The 21021-nt window shown below is 37.0% G+C and overlaps 2 protein-coding genes across 2 annotated transcripts in view; both read left to right on the top strand.

Moving 5' to 3' along the window:
- arhgef10 (Rho guanine nucleotide exchange factor (GEF) 10) overlaps positions 1–7725 on the top strand; it is a 69004-nt gene extending 61279 nt beyond the window's left edge. Inside the window, 3 exon segments of the mRNA XM_073869749.1 lie at positions 4202–4324; positions 6083–6605; positions 6707–7725. Of these exon segments, the coding sequence (XP_073725850.1) occupies positions 4202–4324; positions 6083–6576 (617 nt within the window). The 3' untranslated portion in view covers positions 6577–6605; positions 6707–7725.
- Positions 7726–10316: 2591 nt separating this feature from the next.
- Positions 10317–20755, top strand: kbtbd11 (kelch repeat and BTB (POZ) domain containing 11). The gene is made up of 2 exons (XM_055172602.2): positions 10317–10837; positions 14834–20755. Exon 2 carries the CDS (start codon positions 15099–15101, stop codon positions 17184–17186), a length of 2088 nt encoding a protein of 695 aa, XP_055028577.2. The 5' UTR covers positions 10317–10837; positions 14834–15098; the 3' UTR covers positions 17187–20755.
- Positions 20756–21021: the final 266 nt, after the last annotated feature.

Here is a 21021-nt window from a genome sequence, read left to right as displayed (position 1 = left end):
ATACTCACTCATGTGTGCAGTAATGTCACAAACAGATACCATACAAAACAGCAGGATTGACCTTTTTATCATTATACATCAGTAATATGTTTTAGATGAAGGCATGCATTAATAAGGATGCTCCTTCACAAACTCATTTTTTCCAATTTTGTTTGTTCTTTAAATTTGCACAGTAGCTGCATTTACATCATCCCTCAAATTGCGCAAATTGAAAATGCGCCCAATGGAAACACGTCATTAGCTGCGTTTCCTTTAAAGATTAAGACTTTTAAGTTATTTTCAAAATAATGGAGATTCCATTAACCGATGTTATGCGCTAAAACATACATTTGTTTTGCATACGATGCCACACAGACCGAAATGCAGATGGCATCAAACTACTGCAAGTGCGACTCAAAACCTTACAGAGCAGTCAACTCCCAAAACGCTCTTGCGGTATTTTGATGTCATGCGCATGTCGGTTCTTGTGACGCCGCATGAAGTCGAACCAAGCGTGCCGCACAAGCCCTGAAAAGTGAAGCCAGAATGTCTCGATCGCCCCCCAGTGACTGGTCCCAGTATATGTCATAAACCTCGCCTCCCCATGTTATTCAATAGGACTTGAGACAAACTAAAAAATTTAATTGCACTTCAATTATCTTTTTTTCGAAGCTGGTTTATGTCATTTACTGTAGTTTTTGTAACGCTGATGTAAAGTCAAATGTTTGTTTTTAATATAAGTTTGTGTTTAGTTAGTTATTTAATAATATAAAAACTGTGGTGTCACATCATGATTGAAAGCTGTGATATCGTGTGATATGCGCATTCTGCGAGAGCGAGGGTAGGGTCTTGATTTAGCGGTTTTAATTCCTGCTCACTACTCTGCATGACTGGTCCCGAAATCGCTACTGCGCAGAATCAAGACCCAAGATGTTTTTTTACAGTCTATGAGTCGAACACACCTCTTCTGTCTTGTCCTCCAACCAAACATACAGCATCATGTGACTTTTATGCACGACCGGTGACCTGTAAACTTGGCTGAAAAACCACCTCAAATGTATAATAATAATAATAATTATATTCGATTAGATTTAGCTTTTTTTTTATTTCGGACTTTATGCGAAATTAGCTGCGTTTCTATTACCCTTCAAATTGAAATAGCGAATCGAAAATTGTGAAAATGTTTTTACGCTTGGGTGAGGTGGTTTTTCAGGCAGTTCGAAAAAAGAATATATCGTAATTTATTTCCTCATTTACAGGTCACCTGATGTGTGTAAAAGTCTCATGATCATTCTTTAAATGAAGAGTTTCGTTGCAAAACGAGATAACCACCGTTTTTTTAATTGTTCAGAAATCTCGTTTTTTGGTTGTGCATTCCAATTCATTTCAATGCAACTGCAGTTGGTTTGTTTTGATTTAAACCTTCATAACTTAAAAAATACAGCTAAGTAGAACCATAAAACAAAATAATAACATGATAACATAATAATAAACATGTTTTGACAAAAATGTTAAAAAATGGATTTATCTAATTTTGCAACGAAACTCTTCAAATATAGTGCGTATGTTTGGTTAAAGGACAAGACAGAAGAGGTGTATTTGACAACATTACGTTTTAGTCGCATAACATCGGTTAATGTAAACGTCGCCATTTCGCAATAGTTTTAGAAATAACGTCGTTTTGCGCAAATCTTTAATGGAAACGCAGATAGTGTCACATTTTCCTTCATCCTGTAGGATTATAGCTTATTAAACTATTAAAGTTGTTACTGGTTATGATTTGGTTCATGTGGGAACATATCATTTTAAATCCCCTTAGCTCATGTTTTTCTCATTAGGTCATTTCACATTAGTTTTATTATTCTTGATGTGTGTTAGTTTTGTGATGATGCAAAAGGAGATTATCTGACCACATAGTTCGGTTTAGACTTAAGCACTAAAGACAGCTATAATATTGCATAAAAGCGCTCAAACCAGGATGTTCATTAATATTATTGGATGTTTGAGATGTTCCGCTAAGCAACAAAAATCCCTGATGGACATTATAGGTGCACTTTACATGTTTGTATTTCCCTCAATATTAAGGGTATCGCACACCGGCCGCGCAGCTCAGCACCGCGTCGTGCCTAGGAGAACTTGGAGGTATTGTAAACCGGAAGTGCACATTAAATAGCGCGAGCTTCGTCCGATAGCGTCTACTATGTAAAATATACATTAGCAGCCAATGTTAATCATTAATGATGTGGGACAAATATGATGTTATTTAATGTTAAACTATGTGAGTGGCGCGACAGGGATTTGAGCAACTTCTTAAAAGTCACAGCTGGGCGGCACGGACAGGCGCCACCTGTCGGCGCCAGTGTGCGTATACTCATAGAAAACAATTTGTTCGAGTTTTTTAGAACGGCACGGCGCTGAGCTGCGTGGCCGGTGTGCGATCCTCTTTACAGGTTGCATATAATTTTTGTTTTACTTTTAATATTCACTTAAAGGGGACATATCATGAAATTCTGACTTTGTGTGCTATAATTGGGTCCACAGTACTAAAAAATGTGAAAACCCCGTAACTTAGTTTAGGTAAACCATTCTCTGCAAACATGTGAAAAACAGGTCATTGAAATTTGGCTCCCCTTGTGATGTCAGAAGGGGATAATACCACCCCTTAAGCTCTAAATAATGCCAAACACAACCCTTAGTTGTTTAGTTACGATGTGTTACATCAGTTACGTCTGTGATGCTCAGAAATAGGAGTCAGTCCTTTACAAATGAGTCGGTAAGCACTAGAGCAGCTCAATACATTTATTCTGACCAGTCAGGGGTTAAGAGAGAGTTAACCCACAGGTGGGTTTGATAAAAGCGTCCTGTTAGCTAAGGTCATGTTGTGTCATCACAGCAATTCTGTTTGCTCATGATACTGATAACAAAAGAACCACTCCTTTTTACACAGAGATTCTGGAAAATACACGGATAATGTGTCCCGGGATTTGTCCCAAGATCATTTGATTTGAGTTTTTATAAAACCTGTGCATGTGTTCACACACACTAACTAAAGATCTCGTAAAGATGCGTGACATAAGGATGTGACGTGTAATGTAATTGTAATCGGGCACTTGATAGAATATTTTCTAATAAAACCATGCATATGCGGTTTTTCCCTCCGATTCGTTCATAAACTAGCACATCGCGAACTGTTTCATTAAGTTGGTGAACGCTTTCAGTCCGGATAGTGAGAAGCTCACTAAACTCTGCTTCATTCCAGTTTGTAGAAATGTTTTGTCGCAAACGTTGATCTGCATTTAAAGCGCCCGAGTTGCACGATAACTGTCATTGTTTTCTTACTATGACACACCCCTTACGGCATTGTTTCTGCCTATCATTCACACACATTATGCTTTTCGGGACTAATCCCTGCAAAGTTACTAGGTCTCTTTTCCAGGATTGATCCTGGGACGTGTTCACACAGAAGATCCACTGGCAATTATATGGCAATTTTGAAGTTAGCAATTTTGGAGTATGAAGCCCAAAGTATAGTCTGTTTTTTAATGTGTATGCAAAAGTATGTGCACGGTTGAATGCACAGTCTTGCAAAGCATCTTTTATTTCGTTTGAGTACGCAGATGTTTGACACATGCACATTGCGACAAAATGCAATGCATACATATTACATTCTCCTGTACTGCATGAAGTATGCACGGTTGCAAAAATCCGGTGGCGCGCATAAATTGCGTGCATACTATTCTGATGCCGAAATTCGCATTATGCACACTATATGTGGACCCTTGCATATGCGTTGTATTCATGACTTATTTAATCTATCAACACCTGACAAAAAATGCCCAAAACTTGTATTCCAGTCAATTTGAGATTTTAGTTGTACTTGACCAATTAATAGAGCAGATAGCTAAACATTAAACTTTCATTTCTTTTGTAAAGAGACCTCTCTCTCTTGTTTCGAAGAGCACATCATGTCAGGTTTCCATGGAAATCAACTGCGTCTAAGCATCATCCCCATAGTAACGTACCCACACATGCTGTTGAGCTTCTTCCCACACATGTTATTATTCCACCGGGTAAATGTTTCACTACTGTACATACCTCTGGTCATAACTGCTTGACACAAGTGTTTTATAATATGTACAGGGCTAATGTAACATTTTAACAAATGTAACAACTAATTAAATAATACAGTATTGCTTTAACTAACATTTGTTTTCATCCTCAGGACAGCAGAGAGTTTTGGTGAGCAGTCTGTTAGTGTCTCATGGTCTGCTGTTGGTGGGGACCAATCTCGGGGTCACAGTGGCCCTGTCTGTGCCCAGACTCCAGGGCATCCCAAAGGTCACAGGTGGGTGTAATCCACAATTCAAGTTTTAGATGTACTTTGTAGGACCCACATGTGCATATGGCAGTGGAAGATATAAACTATTTACTTCATGTGTTCATTTTAGGGATCCAATCGTTTTTGTTTCTTTTGGCCAAACACTTACTGGCCGATACAGATATTTATCAATTGCTCGATTTTTTGAACTTTCATTAAAAAGACCACTGTTTTGATCATGCTCCAATGACCAAAGTTCAAAAACACATGCGAGGTATACTACTGAATAGTTTATTGTAGGGATGCACCGATATGGAAATTTTGGCCGATACCGATAATTCTTTGTATTTGGGGGCCGATAACCGATATATATAGGCCGATAAATATTCATATTATTTTCACAATGAAAAACTCCCAGACCGCGGACGTCTTTGCGCTAGACTAGCATACTCTTCTTAAGCCCGCAACACTTGTCATCTTCGTGCTATGTCACAGAAAGCACCAATCAAAACTCCACATGGCCAGCAATGAGCAAGTGAAGTGGTTCAACAAACCAAAATAATCCATCATTTATCGGCTTTCATTTATCTGCCTAATTTTGCTATCAGTCCGATAACCGATAATATTAAAAATAAGCAGTTATCGGCCGATAACGATATGTTGGCCGATATATCGTGCATCCCTAATTTATTGCTAAATCATCAAATTATTTTCACTGACAAGGATTGGATCCATTTAACATTGAACAGGCCGACATTATAAAGGCCTAACTGTGCATTCACACCAGCCGCCGAAGAGGCGGCAAAAATGTGCTATACGCGCGTAGTTGGACGCTTGAACGTTTGAGTTTACTCGCTTAATTCGTGCGTCATGGGAGGGGCGTCTGTGACTCCACTGAGATTCCGCTCGCTTCCTGTAATCATGTCATTACTACAGCAGGGTACTGATTGGTTAACGCGACGCAGAAATCCGACGAAGTTCAGATTTTTTTCACTTGCGCGTATCCCACGCTCAATTCGCGCCACGCCTACCGCATGATGCCTAATCGTGTCTTTGCATTGACTTAACATGTTAATCACTCGCGCTACGTTTTTTTTTGTGTGCATACGTGAGCGTACTACCATGATGACGAAATTGGCGTCACACTCTAACCCTTGTGTACGCATAAAAAGTTAGGTATACCCAGGCCTTGTGTTGGATTATGCAACAAAAATGCCTTCATTTTGGTTCCAATGCCGTGTGGGTCATTTTAAAATCCCAGTGAACAGGAAGTTGCGATCGACTTTTCTTCTGTATTGTGACGTATTTTCAACTGAAACGGAATATCACACGAGGAAAAATTGTGGACGTGGCTTGTGCGTTCCACTGTGAATTAATTGGATATATTAAAGTAGGCGTGTCATTCAGAAATGGACTGACATCATCAGAGAAGGATCGCCACAAGGGGGCGTAGAACATTTTCTGATTTTGAATAAAGTTTATGTGGGCACATAATTAGTTTTTAACCTACACTGATAACTTTCCAATATTCCATAAAAAAATAAGAATTGTCATTTTTGATTTCATGGGGACTTTAAATCTTTAGCACATCAGGGTCTTTTGATACAGTCTTTTTTTTCTTAAACTTGCAGTAAGATTTAACTAGACTACCCCTTACACTTGAGTCATGTCTTATTTTGCCAGACTGCCATGGATGCCTCCATAAAAAAGAGGTGGATGACGCCACTGTTTGTGGTTTTGTTTAAATTTCTCCCTCTTTTTCTCTTTCCCTTTCATTTGCTTCAGGTCGAGGCATGGTCTCTTTTCATGCTCACCATGGCCCAGTCAAGTTCCTCACCATGGCAACAGCAGTATGTAATGTCTCCCGGGCAACCATGGCGACTCTTACATCCAGCACACCCAGCGAGTGCCAGCCTGGGCCCCAAGAGGTGGAAGGAACCCAAGCCGAAGAGAACGACACACGGCTGGGGAACAGCAGCGCGAGCTCTCTCTCCAATGCACCCGTCCTCCGGGATTCCTTGTCCTCCTCGTGCGGGTCTCTGGCTTTGTCTCAATGCTCTTTAGAGCACGGGCCAGAGGACGGAGCGATATACGACCTGCTAAACCAGCCAGCATACTTCCAGAAAGCCAAGCAGACTCAGACAGTGAATGTGAGCTCATTGTTGGTGGTGTCTGGAGGGTTGGGCCATCGAAGAATCAACAAAAAAGCGAAACAGTCCAAACACGAGGAGATGGTGTCTACCATTATGGTGTGGCAAATACCACTGCCGAGCCTGTGAAAGAGGAAGATGGAGGTAACCAGAAGATGGTGAGATGAAGGGGATCTGCAGATAATAGTTTCAGTTCACTTTTAGGATTTGGTCTGTAGTTTCATCTAATGATGCTCTTGATGTTTTGTCTTTCTTCCAGGGCATTGCATGTCAAAGAAAGATAGCAGTTCTTGAACGCTGATCTTGCTTTGGCTCATGGCGTGACAAAGGGAAAATGGTTTATGAATGAAGGGGAAAAAATTCAGATAAACTTTTGACCACTTTCACCTCTACTAATTTTTGAACACAACTTGGTCATGATCAAAAGTTGCATTCATGAAAATATGCCAGTAACACTGCAGTGTGATGAGATTTAGGTTTAACTGTGGTAATGACAATTTTCACAAAAGAAAAATGGAAAGACGACTTCAGGCCGGATCTGCACCGGAGCTGCTGGCTTTGGCACGGATCCGGTGCTGATCTGGCCCGAAGTCGTCTGCTGTCTGCCCTGCTTTAACAGTATGTTTTCATTTGTCACATTTGAAATATGTTTGCTTCGGTTACGTTTTGTCTTTCATTGTTTTTCTATAAAAACATTTTTTAAAGGTCATCTCAAAAAGCTTTCTTCATCAAATAACGGTGCTTGTCAGGAGGTCATCTGAGGTTCTAGGCCTCTGTGATCATCTACAACCTGTGACTGAAGGACTTGTATTGGATACTCTGGCGGGCCGGAGGTTCATTTGGGTCTAAAGTGATGTTAGTGGCCACTGTTAGCATTTCTGTAAAAGAAAAATGACATTCATCCATGCTTCTAATTTAAAGTTTTGCTTGTCAATATTTAAATTGTTTGAAAAAGCTTTATATTGACACATTGTGATATATATTACTGGTTTGTATATTAACAAATATACAGTAAACAATTGTTTTAACAAACATTTTGTATATCTGTGCAAGTTTAATAGATAGTTTGTTTTGTTTTTATGTTTTTACCCAACACAAAAATGAGTTGAGGTCACTTGGTTGTTATTAATATTATTATTATTTTTATTTTTTGGTGGAATGATCTGAGAAGAAAGCCGATTAAAAGAGACAAATATAGAGGTTGAATGGCTTTAGACAAAATGCACTTTACCAGCAGCAACACTGATTTTAAAGCTTAAGGGAAATTGCATGGACATGGATGGATGCAGAGAAGATGATAAAAACAAAACTTGGAAAAATATGTATTAAAAATGAAAATATATGTTGCTTTCCTGCAAGGTCCAGTGTTTCAAAGTGTTTTCCAAATATTCCTCTTGCAAGGTATCTGGCTAAAAAGGGAAATTAAACATAATATTTATACCTTTGATTGTATATTTTTTTTAAATATGGGTTGTTTTGTTATATTTGGGGCTTCATTCAGGCATTAGGCCATTCAGAATCTGTTAAACCCCATGACAATTTTTCAGCAAATTAAGTGCACGGAAGAATTTAATGAACAACATGTGTATGTCACGGCGCAGAAGTTTATTTTATTTACCCAGTTACATGAGGTTTACAGAATATATTAGGATTTGACCACATTTTTGAGCCTTCTACCCTTATTCATTAAGGACAGTGAAGAGTATCATGTACTTAAGAGAGTTTTGCGGTGAAAGACAGTCAAATTTGTTAAATAATATAACTAAAATTTACAAGAAAACACGTCAGACTCGCTTTGCATTTTGCATTTGAACTCTTTATTCACTAATATTAATCTTTAGTACCTTTATAACAAAATAATTAACATTATTGTATTTAGCAAAGTTACTTTTAAAAGTAATGCATTACAATATTAAGTTACTCCCCAAAAAAGTAACTTAGTTACTTTTCATGGAAAGTAATACTTGCGTTACTTTTGCGTTACTTTTTCTTACTTTGCAGGTGTTTTATGACTGAGAAGTTCTACATTCAGAAATTGCATTTCCATCGCAAAAATGTAAAGCTCTGCGCTCTCATTTATAAAACTGGCTTGTATCCCTACTAAAAGTCTATGTATGCACAAAAGCCAAAAATGGCATACACCAAAAATATTAAGACTTATAAAACAAAGCAATGTCCCCTTTATAAATCACAGATCACCTGCAAGCGTGCATACATGAATCATCCTCAGATACCACCTTGCAAGCCCATTCTCCCATCAAGTTTTTATTTTATAGATTACAACATTTGCGTAGACACTGGCGTACGCACGTTTCCAGACCCGAAACTGACGGAAACTGTGTGTGTAATTCTACGTTAATACCTTTCAGTTTAATGCAGTAGTTGCAATTTTTTTTTTATTATTAATTTAAAGGTGCAGTGTGTAATTTTTAGAAGGATCTCTTGACAGAAATGCAAAATAATATACAAAAATATATTATCAGGGGTGTATAAAGACCTTTCATAATTAACCGTTATGTGTTTATTGCATGAGACGTTTTTATCTACATACACCGAGGGTCCCCCTACATGGAAGTCGCCATTTTGTCCCGCCATGTTTCTACAGAAGCTCATAATGGACAAACTTTTTTTACTAAGTTGTCTCCAAGGATGACATGTTTGTCCGTTGGCGGCAACTGTAGCTTCTCTATGTGTTTCCAAAGCGAGGGGTGAGCAGTGGACTGACCCATTGGTTGCAATTCGCAACCTCACCACTAGATGCCGCTAAAATTTACACACTGCACCTTTAATTGAAAAGTAACTTGCATTCCTTTAAAACAAAGTAACTTAAATATTAATGTGTACATTTATAAAGTAATGCGTTACTTATTTACTTGTTACTTCAGAAAAGTAATATTATTATGTAATGCACGTAATGCGTTACCCCCAACACTGTTAAGAAATAATAAATGCAAAAAGTCTTCAAAGTGCCACAAAAGCATGCAGTGCTTTGTCTAAATGCACTGAAGTAGCTAAGATATATGATGCTTTTAGTTTTTGTTGGTTGAGAGATGTTTGTAAGTCCCTGCAGACTTCAAACAGCTGATGTGTGTAGAGGTCTAATAGTGACAGCTCAGTTTAACCATGTGCTGCTGGGCTGACAGACAATCTTGTCTCTGATATGTTGCTCTGTGAAAATCAGCGGTTGCCCTTGGCAACCCTTAAGACCAAGAGCAGCCCATAATATGAGAGTGTAATGGCTAACTAAAATGCACTCATAAAATATAACCACATTGGAGAATGCCAATGACACATAAAGTCGTGTTGCCTTTGTAAGTTTTTGTCAGGTTTTACTTTCTCTTTGTTATTAAAACCTGTCATTGCGTGTTTACTACCTTATATAACCCATCATCCTGGATTAACTTTGTCCTGACTCACCACTGTCTATTCACATATAAATATACTTTAGTATTCTTATGTGTTTACTTCAGTAAATTGTAGTATATTACTACCAGGGGCGTAATTTCCACTGGGGACGGGGGGGCATGTCCCCCCATTTAAAAAAAATCCCATTTGTTAATGTCTGTAGTACGCTATACTACACAAAACAAAAACACAATAGTATCTAGGAATTTACTACAGTTTAGTGAATAGAAGTATAGGCTACACATTTCTTTCATGTGGGTTTGTTTTCGTTTGTGCACTTTTCAACACTGTCATTATATCGTATATTAATTCAGTTGATAGGTGCAGTTCAATGAATTTGATAACATCACTACCACATTTACACAGCGATGTTGTTATTAGATATTTGATAAAAACGTAAAAGGTCTTCAGCACAGGATTTACTAACCCAATAAACCCGTTGCGCAATATCCTTATCCTTCATCTGAACGCGCGCTGCGCGAGTGCCCGTCACATCGAGCGCGTGCGGGAACGCGGATTTGAGCAGCAGGTCTGATGTGTGGACGGAGAATACAAACGGGGGTGTGGTTTGGGTCAATAACTACCACAGTTTACGGTAAAATCAAAATACTGCAACCCACCGTGAAGGTGGAGAGGCTGTGTTCGTGATATCACAAGCACGGGACTTGTTTTGTGCAATTCCTGTGAGGAGACGCTTTACGCGCTCGTGGCATTCTGTGGACGGTGATTCTCGTGTCGATGCTTTCAGACACGAAGCTGGTCGATGGAAAGGATGAGAATGGAAAGTTCCCACTAAACTGGCTTTTATTACAATATGGGATGGATTGTGCAGACGGACATTTACACGTTTGATTTGAATTTGGGACAACTGAATTGAATCTTGTTGGTGCATACACGTAAAGAGACTCTGCAGATCTGACTGACTGACTTACATAAGAGCGCTTTGTGTTAGAAAGCAGACAAACTGAAATTCAGCGTTTTACACGTGAGTACTTGAGAAATGCATTGTATGATATAGATAATGGCTTTAATAATGTTATTTTTACTTCAGCTGTCATTCGCTTTATGCTAAAGACCACATTATCTTTTTAATTTACATGTCATGAGTAATTTTCTATATTTTATCGTCCGATCACAGAACATTTTGTTTGTCGTAAACACAGTTCTGAGGAATGTCTTTATTAATAATGTAATGTATTAGTAATGTGTATTACGAGGGAATCGATCTGTCTCTCTTATTAAGTTTTAATTCTTAAAGCTGTCAGTCAGTGGGTTTACGAGTACCGCGCATGCTCAGTAGAGGCAGTCTTAAATGGAGCGATTCACTGTTGATCTGTGATGAACGATGAACAGCAACTCATTTAACAAAGTTTTGTTTTATTCCATGTAAAAATACTGTTAACTTTAGTGCATACTATAGTAAACTGTAGTAAAATTTCTAGTATGATACTATAGTATTATTCCCTAGTTTTTTTAACCTTACCATAGTAAAATTCTTAGTGTTATAGTATAGCATAATTCCATAACTCCTAGTGTTATATTATAGTATAATTCCATAATTCCTAGTGTTATAGTATAGCATAATTCCATAATTCCTAGTGTCATAGTATATTATGATTCCATAATTCCTAGTGTTATAGTATTTATAATTCCATAATTCCTAGTGTCATAGTAAAGTATGATTCCATAATTCCTAGTGTTATAGTATAGTATTAATCCATAATTCCTAGTGTTATAGTATTTATAATTCCATAATTCCTAGTGTCATAGTATAGTATGATTCCATAATTCCTAGTGTTATAGTATAGCATAATTCCATAATTTCTAGTGTTATAGTATAGTATGAATCCATAATTCCTAGTGTTATAGTATTTATAATTCCATAATTCCTAGTGTCATAGTATAGTATGATTCCATAATTCCTAGTGTTATAGTATAGTATGATTCCATAATTCCTAGTGTTATAGTATTTATAATTCCATAATTCCTAGTGTCATAGTATAGTATGATTCCATAATTCCTAGTGTTATAGTATAGCATAATTCCATAATTCCTAGTGTTATAGTATTTATAATTCCATAATTCCTAGTGTTATAGTATTTATAATTCCTAGTGTTATAGTATAGCATAATTCCATAATTCCTAGTGTAGTATTTATAATTCCATAATTCCTAGTGTTATAGTATAGTATGATTCCATAATTCCTAGTGTTATAGTATAGTATTAATCCATAATTCCTAGTGTTATAGTATAGTATTAATCCATAATCCCTAGTGTTATAGTATAGTATAATTCCATAATTCCTTGTGTTATATCATAGTATTAATCCATAATTCCTAGTGTTATAGTATAGTATTTATCCATAATTCCTAGTGTTATAGTATAGTATAATTCCATTATTCCTAGTGTTATAGTATAGTATTTATCCATAATTCCTAGTGTTATAGTATAGTATAATTCCATAATTCCTATTGTTATAGTATAGTATAATTCCATAATTCCTTGTGTTATAGCATAGTATTAATCCATAATTCCTAGTGTTATAGTATAGTATTAATCCATAATCCCTAGTGTTATAGTATAGTATAATTCCATAATTCCTTGTGTTATAGAATAGTATTAATCCATAATTCCTAGTGTTATAGTATAGTATTAATCAATAATCCCTAGTGTTATAGTATAGTATAATTCCATAATTCCTTGTGTTATAGTATAGTATTAATCCATAATTCCTAGTGTTATAGTATAGTATTAATCCATAATCCCTAGTGTTATAGTATAGTATAATTCCATAATTCCTTGTGTTATAGCATAGTATTAATCCATAATTCCTAGTGTTATAGTATAGTATTTATCCATAATTCCTAGTGTTATAGTATAGTATTTATCCATAATTCCTAGTGTTATAGTATTTATAATTCCATAATTCCTAGTGTTATAGTATAGTATTCATCCATAATTCCTAGTGTTATAGTATAGTATTCATCCATAATCCCTAGTGTTATAGTATAGTATAATTCCATAATTCCTTGTGTTATAGCATAGTATTAATCCATAATTCCTAGTGTTATAGTATAGTATTTATCCATAATCCCTAGTGTTATAGTATAGTATAATTCCATAATTCCTAGTGTTATAGTATAGTATTCATCCATAATTCTTAGTGTTATAGTATAGTATTAATCCATAATTCCTAGTGTTATAGCATAGTATTCATCCATAATTCCTAGTGTTATAGTATAGTATAATTCCATAATTCCTTGTGTTATAGCATAGTATTAATCCATAATTCCTAGTGTTATAGTATAGTATAATTCCATAATTCCTTGTGTTATAGCATAGTATTAATCCATAATTCCTAGTGTTATAGTATAGTATTAATCCATAATCCCTAGTGTTATAGTATAGTATAATTCCATAATTCCTTGTGTTATAGCATAGTATTAATCCATAATTCCTAGTGTTATAGTATAGTATTTATCCATAATCCCTAGTGTTATAGTATTTATAATTCCATAATTCCTAGTGCTATAGTATAGTTTTCATCCATAATTCCTAGTGTTATAGCATAGTATTAATCCATAATTCCTAGTGTTATAGTATAGTATTCATCCATAATTCTTAGTGTTATAGTATAGTATTAATCCATAATTCCTAGTGTTATAGTATAGTATTCATCCATAATTCCCAGTGTTATAGTATAGTATTAATCCATAATTCCTAGTGTTATAGTATAGTATTAATCCATAATCCCTAGTGTTATAGTATAGTATAATTCCATAATTCCTTGTGTTATAGCATAGTATTAATCCATAATTCCTAGTGTTATAGTATAGTATTAATCCATAATCCCTAGTGTTATAGTATTTATAATTCCATAATTCCTAGTGCTATAGTATAGTTTTCATCCATAATTCCTAGTGTTATAGCATAGTATTAATCCATAATTCCTAGTGTTATAGTATAGTATTCATCCATAATTCTTAGTGTTATAGTATAGTATTAATCCATAATTCCTAGTGTTATAGTATAGTATTCATCCATAATTCCTAGTGTTATAGTATAGTATTAATCCATAATTCCTAGTGTTATAGTATAGTATTAATCCATAATTCCTAGTGTTATAGTATAGTATTCATCCATAATTCCTAGTGTTATAGTATAGTATTCATCCATAATTCCTAGTGTTATAGTATAGTATTCATCCATAATTCCTAGTGTTATAGTATATTATTATTCCATAATTCCTAGTGTTATAGTATTGTATTAATCCATAATTCCCAGTGTTATAGTATTGTATTAATCCATAATTCCTAGTGTTATAGTATAATATTAATCAAGTATTCCTAGTGTTATAGTATAGTATTAATCAAGTATTCCTAGTATTATAGTATAATTCCATAATTCCTAGTGTTATAGTATAGTATAATTCCATAGTTTTTAAACCTTACCATAGTTATATTAAAGTACACTGTAAATTTGCAAATCCACAAAAGTTACTGTAATGCTACAAAATACTGTAGCATACATTAAAGGCGGGGTGCACGGTTTTTGAGAAACTCCTTGGAAATGGGAGTCTGGCTGAGTACCAAAACACACTTGTAGTAAATCAGCAGTAAGGGGCGTGTCTACTAACCGGCATCGTTGCCGGGGTTGTGTATGTGTGGGGCGTGTCTATCAAAAGAAGGTCCAGATTCTGTTGGGTAGGGGCGTGTTTGTTTAGGTGATTTTAAATGTCAACATTGGCTTTCATAGATCATGCACCCACCTTTAACAGACTGTAGTTATTACAGCATACTACAATTAACTACAGTTTACTACTAGTAAAATATACTAAAGTAAATACTACAGTATTTTTTCATGTGGGATTTTATATTTAACATTATTGTAGCAATCTGAACGACAAGATTATTATTCATTGAGTAATACGAAGCAGAGTTTTGTAACATTGTTTTCTTTTCATTTCTTTTACTGGATACAGGACTGAAAAACACAGAGGATATAAGACCTCTGACACAGGAAATATTTTTCCATGCTTACCTGGATGAAATGTAGATTGATGGAGAAGAGGAAACAAAACACATACTTCTTAAACTATGTTTTTGGTACACTAAGAAAGTCTTGCTTTGAAAGACCATTATTGTTTTGAATACCTAATATCTGCCGTCACTCCTAAGGCCCTCATTTACCTCGACTGTCAGCAAATGAAATTTTTGCTTTAAAGAGCATACTGCAACTACAGAAAGATGAACAACAATCTGCAAAACACAAACATGTTTACAGTACAAGCAGACGTCATATTTCACGCCGCAAACCTAGACTCTCCAGAACCATCTCTCCCTTCTGAAGGGAACAATAATCTCCCGGCCATGGGGAAAATGGGAATTCCCAGCATGGATATACAGCAGGGTGTGTGGGATACATCCGAATCGGGAGGATTGACTGACAGCAGGAGTCTGGGACAGTGTGGTGCTGTAACGTGTGCAGAAAACGCACAAGATGCCGTCTCCAGTGACAGTGGATTTCAAGAGCACATTCAGTCTGTGGACACAACATCTAAAGCACAACATTTGGACCTCAGTTTGAGAAATATAAGTGAACTTTCAGGTCGAGGAAATGTCAAAGAAACGAATGGAGCAAAAGTAACCACCTCTTTGTGTTACGATAGAGACAACAAGGAGGAAATAGAGAAATTATCTAATGCTCTCAGAGACACTGAGGTTGTTCGGAGACGGTCTGACATTAAAAATGCCACCTCCGTGTCGGAGGACAGAAATCATTCCTATTCCCAGGAAACGAGGTCAGTTTGCTTTATAGGTTCCTCTGAAGGAGCAAATCAGACTCACTACAGAACATTGTACAGACAGACGGGGCTGGAACCGAGCCAAGGCCAAAAGCACAGTGGATCTGCAGTAAGAGCGGCTCACTCGGCAAAAGAAGAGCCGAATTTAGTCATAGAGGTGGGCGGACAAAAAATCCAAGCACACAAGTCGGTATTAGCTGAGAAAAGTGATTATTTTAAAGCCAGGCTTTCTCGGGACATACTAAAGGTAAAGGGAATGAGCTACAAGACCTTTTCTGTGCTTATCGATTATGTTTATTCATCTCAGATGAACGTAAACAAAGACAACGTCGTGGACGTCATAACAGGCGCGAAGATTCTGCAAATGCCCTGCGCGGTCCAATCTGCGATCGATGCCATTTCTACTCAGCTCACTCCGGAGAACTGCTACGAAATCCTGACTATCGCCAAAAAGCAGCGATTGAATGAACTGAAAGAAACGGCTTATCGTTTCATGAGCGACAACTTTCTCCAAGTCCTGCGAGATCCGTCCGTTTACGGGCGCCTCACTGGCTCGGAGAGAGATCTGATCCTGCGTAAGCGGATGGAGAGCCGCAAAAGTCTGATGGTGGCGGAAATTAATGATGTTTTTGAGCGCGTAGGGAGCAGACCACCGAGCAGAAACAGCAGTCGACCCCAGAGCCCTCTCTCCATCACATCCTTTGAGGATAATCACATGATCTACTACTACAACAAAAGCACTAAGGACTGGCACACCCTGACCGTCATGCCAGACGACATCAACACCAAGGGCTGTGGTATCTGTACCATGTACAACTACTTGTTCGTGGCAGGTGGAATCAGGGGAACCGGGGACAAGAGCAAGGTCTCGGATAAAGTGTACTGTTACAATCCCATCACGGATCGCTGGAGCGAGGTCCGACCCATGAGCCAAGCGCGATCGCAACTCAAACTCGTCTCCATGGACGGGTATCTGTACGCCATCGGTGGCGAATGTCTCTTCACGGTTGAGAAGTACGACCCTCGCATGGACCGCTGGACTGCGGTGGCTCCTCTACCCAAGGGAGGCTTTGCAGTGGCGCATGAAGCCACGACCTGCAACGGAGAGATTTACGTCTCGGGAGGGTCTCTGTTTTATCGGCTGCTGAAATATGACCCTAAGAGAGACGAATGGCAGGAATGTCCTTACAACAACAGCAGGAAAAAATCCACAGATATGGTTGCTCTCAAGAGCTTTATCTACCGATTCGACGTCAACCGTGAACAGGGCATCAGCGTGTTTAAGTACAACACCATCGTAAAGATGTGGCACGACTGTGCGACCCAGCAGCAAGGCTGCACGCTGCCGTTTCGCTGTGCTGTGATTGATAACTGCATCTACTGTGTGAATAAATCTCAGACGCTTCAGTTCATCATAGAAGAGGACGGAGGTCGGTTCAAGGAAGAGTTTCTTAAAGCACCCACGGAGGCTAAAGGCATCTTATTTCCCTTCGTTCTCAGTTTGCCTGAGAGAGGTGGAAGATTTATGTGACCCTTTTGAGTTGCTCCAAAGTTGGAGAAACTGAATGCCTGATCAATATTTATAGATTACACTTTATCTCCCGAGAAGTTCAAGGTGTCAGCACAGCTTGAATGTGCTGGAATGTTTTTCTTTGCATGGTAGACGCCTTAATACTCCACTATTCAACTTTGGTAGGGTCAATTCAACCAAAATGAAAAGCATGTTATTAATTACTCGCCTTTATGTCGTTCCACACCCAAAAGACAGACGAGAATACTTGTTGGGCTCATAAAGTCAGTTTTCGACACGTATTAATGAAAGCAGCACATGCTTATGTTAAACACCGGCATTGTGTGTCAGCCATAGATATATATGTATACATAGATGCCGAATTGGAACGATCAATAGATGTAAGCGTCTATTTATTTATGCCTGTCATTTAAAACACGTGTGCGATCCTTTCATTAATGCCAAGTTCACACTACAGGATTTTAAGCCCGAAAGTCATCGAGCTTGCCAGTCAGGTCGGGTTGTGATCAGCGGTTGACAATTTTTATGTGTGAACTAGTCAACGATGTATCAAAGAGGCTAGGTGATGCCAGACAAATATCTAGCATGATAAGCTGATAGCTGTCGTCTTCACTCAACATCCTGTGATGTCACATGTCTCGATGAGCTACAGCCAATGAAAGCAAGGCATGGGTTCAGGTACACACGCATGGGTGATTCTCACAAAATCCAGATTTAGCATCAGAATTTTTAAAAAGTCCTTGAACCCATTTTTTTGCACATATAAGATTAAGGTCTGAACCTTACTGTACAAATTAGTTTTAGAGGATTTAAATATATTTCCTATAGAACTATTTACATTTTTTAGATTATCATTATCAAAAATGATCATTACCGCAACATGATATTACATTAAATATATGCATTTACAAACTCATGTTTCAGCAATGAGAACTAAAAAGTTGTCTAGGTACTATGACAAACAAAATTTCGACTTTTATTTGAAGAGAAAAAATAAGAACTGCTTACCTGGTAGCCATCGTGAGTGTCACGGTCAATTATGTCCCTTCCAACAATTTGTTTTTGGAAAATGTTAGTTCCTTGAGGGCTTAAACAATGATTGAACATTTATATTCCTTATTATTGTCTGTACATTTACCAATTATCACCATATATCACATGTTTCTTTACTGTAAATGTTTATAGTATAACATGCACTGAAGCTTTTTTTTTTAGATTTTTAATTATAAATATTTCCTTGTCAAAGAACCCAAATCCAGTCATGGACACGTTGCGGTAATGAAAATGTTCCTTTTAAATGTGGAAAAAACAACAAAATTGGTTTTTATGATGTCATTTGAAATCATGTGCAAAATAGTACACGAAGAGATGTTTGTAACTGTATGCTTTTTATTTTGACACTCTTACTTTGCATTTACTTTTTATTTATCAAAATGTTTCATGACACCTCATAAGTCTAATTTCGCGAGAATCACCCTTATGTTAAACACCGGCATTGTGTGTCAGCCATAGATATATGTATACATAGATGCCTCATTCAAATGCTCAATAGATGTAAGCATCTATTTATTTATGGCTGTCGTTTAAAACACATGCGTGCGCTCCTTTCATTAATGCCAAGTTTACACTACAGGATTTTAAAGGCGGGGTGCATGATCTCTGAAAGCCAATGTTGACATTTGAAATCACCTAAACAAACACGCCTCTACCGCAATAAAATCTGGACCTTTTTTTGAAAATCCCACCCCACACATACACAACCCAGGCAACGATGTCGGTTAGTAGCTGGTTGGTAGACAGCATGTTTCAAGTGTGTTTTGGTACCTGGCCCAACTCCCTTTCCCAAAGTGTTTTTCAAAAATCATGCATCATTTCAAGTCATCTAACTTGCTGGTCATGTCAGGTGGTGATCGGGGGCAAATCAGCGAGTGATCAGCGCTTGACAATTTTTTTGTGTGAACTTGGCATAATACACGTCGGACACTGACTTTATGAGCCCCAAAAGTATTCTCGACGCTTCATAAAATAAGTATTGAACCACTGTAGTAACTGTAGGACTATATTAATGATGTCTTTATTGCCTTTCTGGGCCTTGAAAGCTGTGAGTTGCATTGCTTTCTTAGGGGGAAAGTTCTCAGATTTCATCAAAAATATCTTGATTTGTGTTTCATAGATGAATAAAGGTTTTACAGGTGTGGAACGACAATGCGCAATGACAAAAATGTCATTCTTGTATGAACTGACCCTTTATGAAAGATATATATATATATATATCTTAGTTGTGCAGTCTCTTTCATTTGTTTTGTGCACTTTTGTATCTAATAGTAATTTGGTTTGAACTGGAATTGGTCCGTGTGAAATGGAGAGCACAAATAAACAACTAAAGCACATGACGTAATAACAGGACCTTGTTTCCTAGCAACAGATTCTATGCAAATAGATGTAAGTATTAAATAGTTAAATAAATCTTGAATCACAGAAAAGCCTAAACGAACAGCTTTGACACACATAGGCCAGTGAATTAAGGCCCTGAAGAAGCAGCCATACGTTAGAGTAACGTTACGAGCACAAAGCACTTCTATAACTGCTGCTGTCTCAGATATTACTAGATTAGATGTTCAATTGAACTGTTTAGTTCATTATATTTAAAATAAGCACTTAATATGGAGGCAAACAAACACGGAGGGTCATTCCTCCTCATTATTGAATCATTGCCAAAGATAAACCTGATTTTGCAGGCAGTTAAACATTAAGACATTACATTCTCATGAGCAATACATTATTATCAGGCAATATGATGTTTGGGATTTGAGCACAGTCCTCTTTATTACAGATACAATTTAAAAAACACTTTCAGATATTGAGGATTCTTCTGCATTGAAGGGAAAATATTATATTGGTTTTCTATCCATGTTATCAATCTAGGGTATCACTGTAGAAACCATAAAAATGAGACGATAAAGAAAAACCATCATGTACTATCAACACATTTATATTGTGTTCATAGCATGCCATTCATCTTTATAATTCGGATGCTCTTTGTTCACCTCCTGTGACATCTGGAGTATTTTACTACGATTTTACTTCATGCTTCATATACTTTGTGCTGTGTTAAAACAATCTTTCATTAAGTGAATTTGAATACAGGCATGAATGTTGCTACGATTATGAACGTGAATGTTTTTGTGACTTCATGCCCTTGAAATTCCCCTCTGTGCTTTTTTACTTTAACCTTGACAAGTACCACACCGTAATAAACACTTTGAGGTTACAAATAGATAACCCATAAATCTTCCCGTTTACCTCCTTTGTGTTTTTGATCTTTATAAATTATGCCCGAGTGCTTCTCGAAAGATGTGCACCTGAGACTCGGATGTTGTTGCAGGTAAACGGAGTGATGCTGTGTTTGACTTGGCTGTTGCTTGCTTACTGACATGTATAAGGCTAATATGCTATTGAAAGAAATGGCTTGATGGTTTTACTTTTTCAGTGCCTCTGTCCATTTAACATTTAACAAACTAATGTGTCTGTGTTTACAATAAAGTTTTTTTTGTTGCTGTTCTCAGTCATATATAGTTTCTTCTGTTTCAGGTTAATCCATTTTATGTTTATATTTATTATTATTATTAGACAGGTCAGAGTCAGATTATGAAAATGCTTATTTATGAGACTTTAGATTAAAAGATCTGCAGTGGAAACAAACCTGTAGAGGATTTATAAAGCAGTTACGCCATCTACTGGATAAATTCAGTAATGCTTTGTAAATGTGACCCAGTGTCATGTTTTGCTGATTTATTATTTTCTACACAAAATCATCCTACATAATGTAAAGAAT

This window comes from Misgurnus anguillicaudatus, chromosome 7 (genome assembly GCF_027580225.2).
Source record: "Misgurnus anguillicaudatus chromosome 7, ASM2758022v2, whole genome shotgun sequence".
Taxonomy (NCBI): Eukaryota; Metazoa; Chordata; class Actinopteri; order Cypriniformes; family Cobitidae; genus Misgurnus; species Misgurnus anguillicaudatus.
Note: the sequence above shows the minus strand (reverse complement) of the source record. Positions and strands in the feature narration are given on the sequence as shown.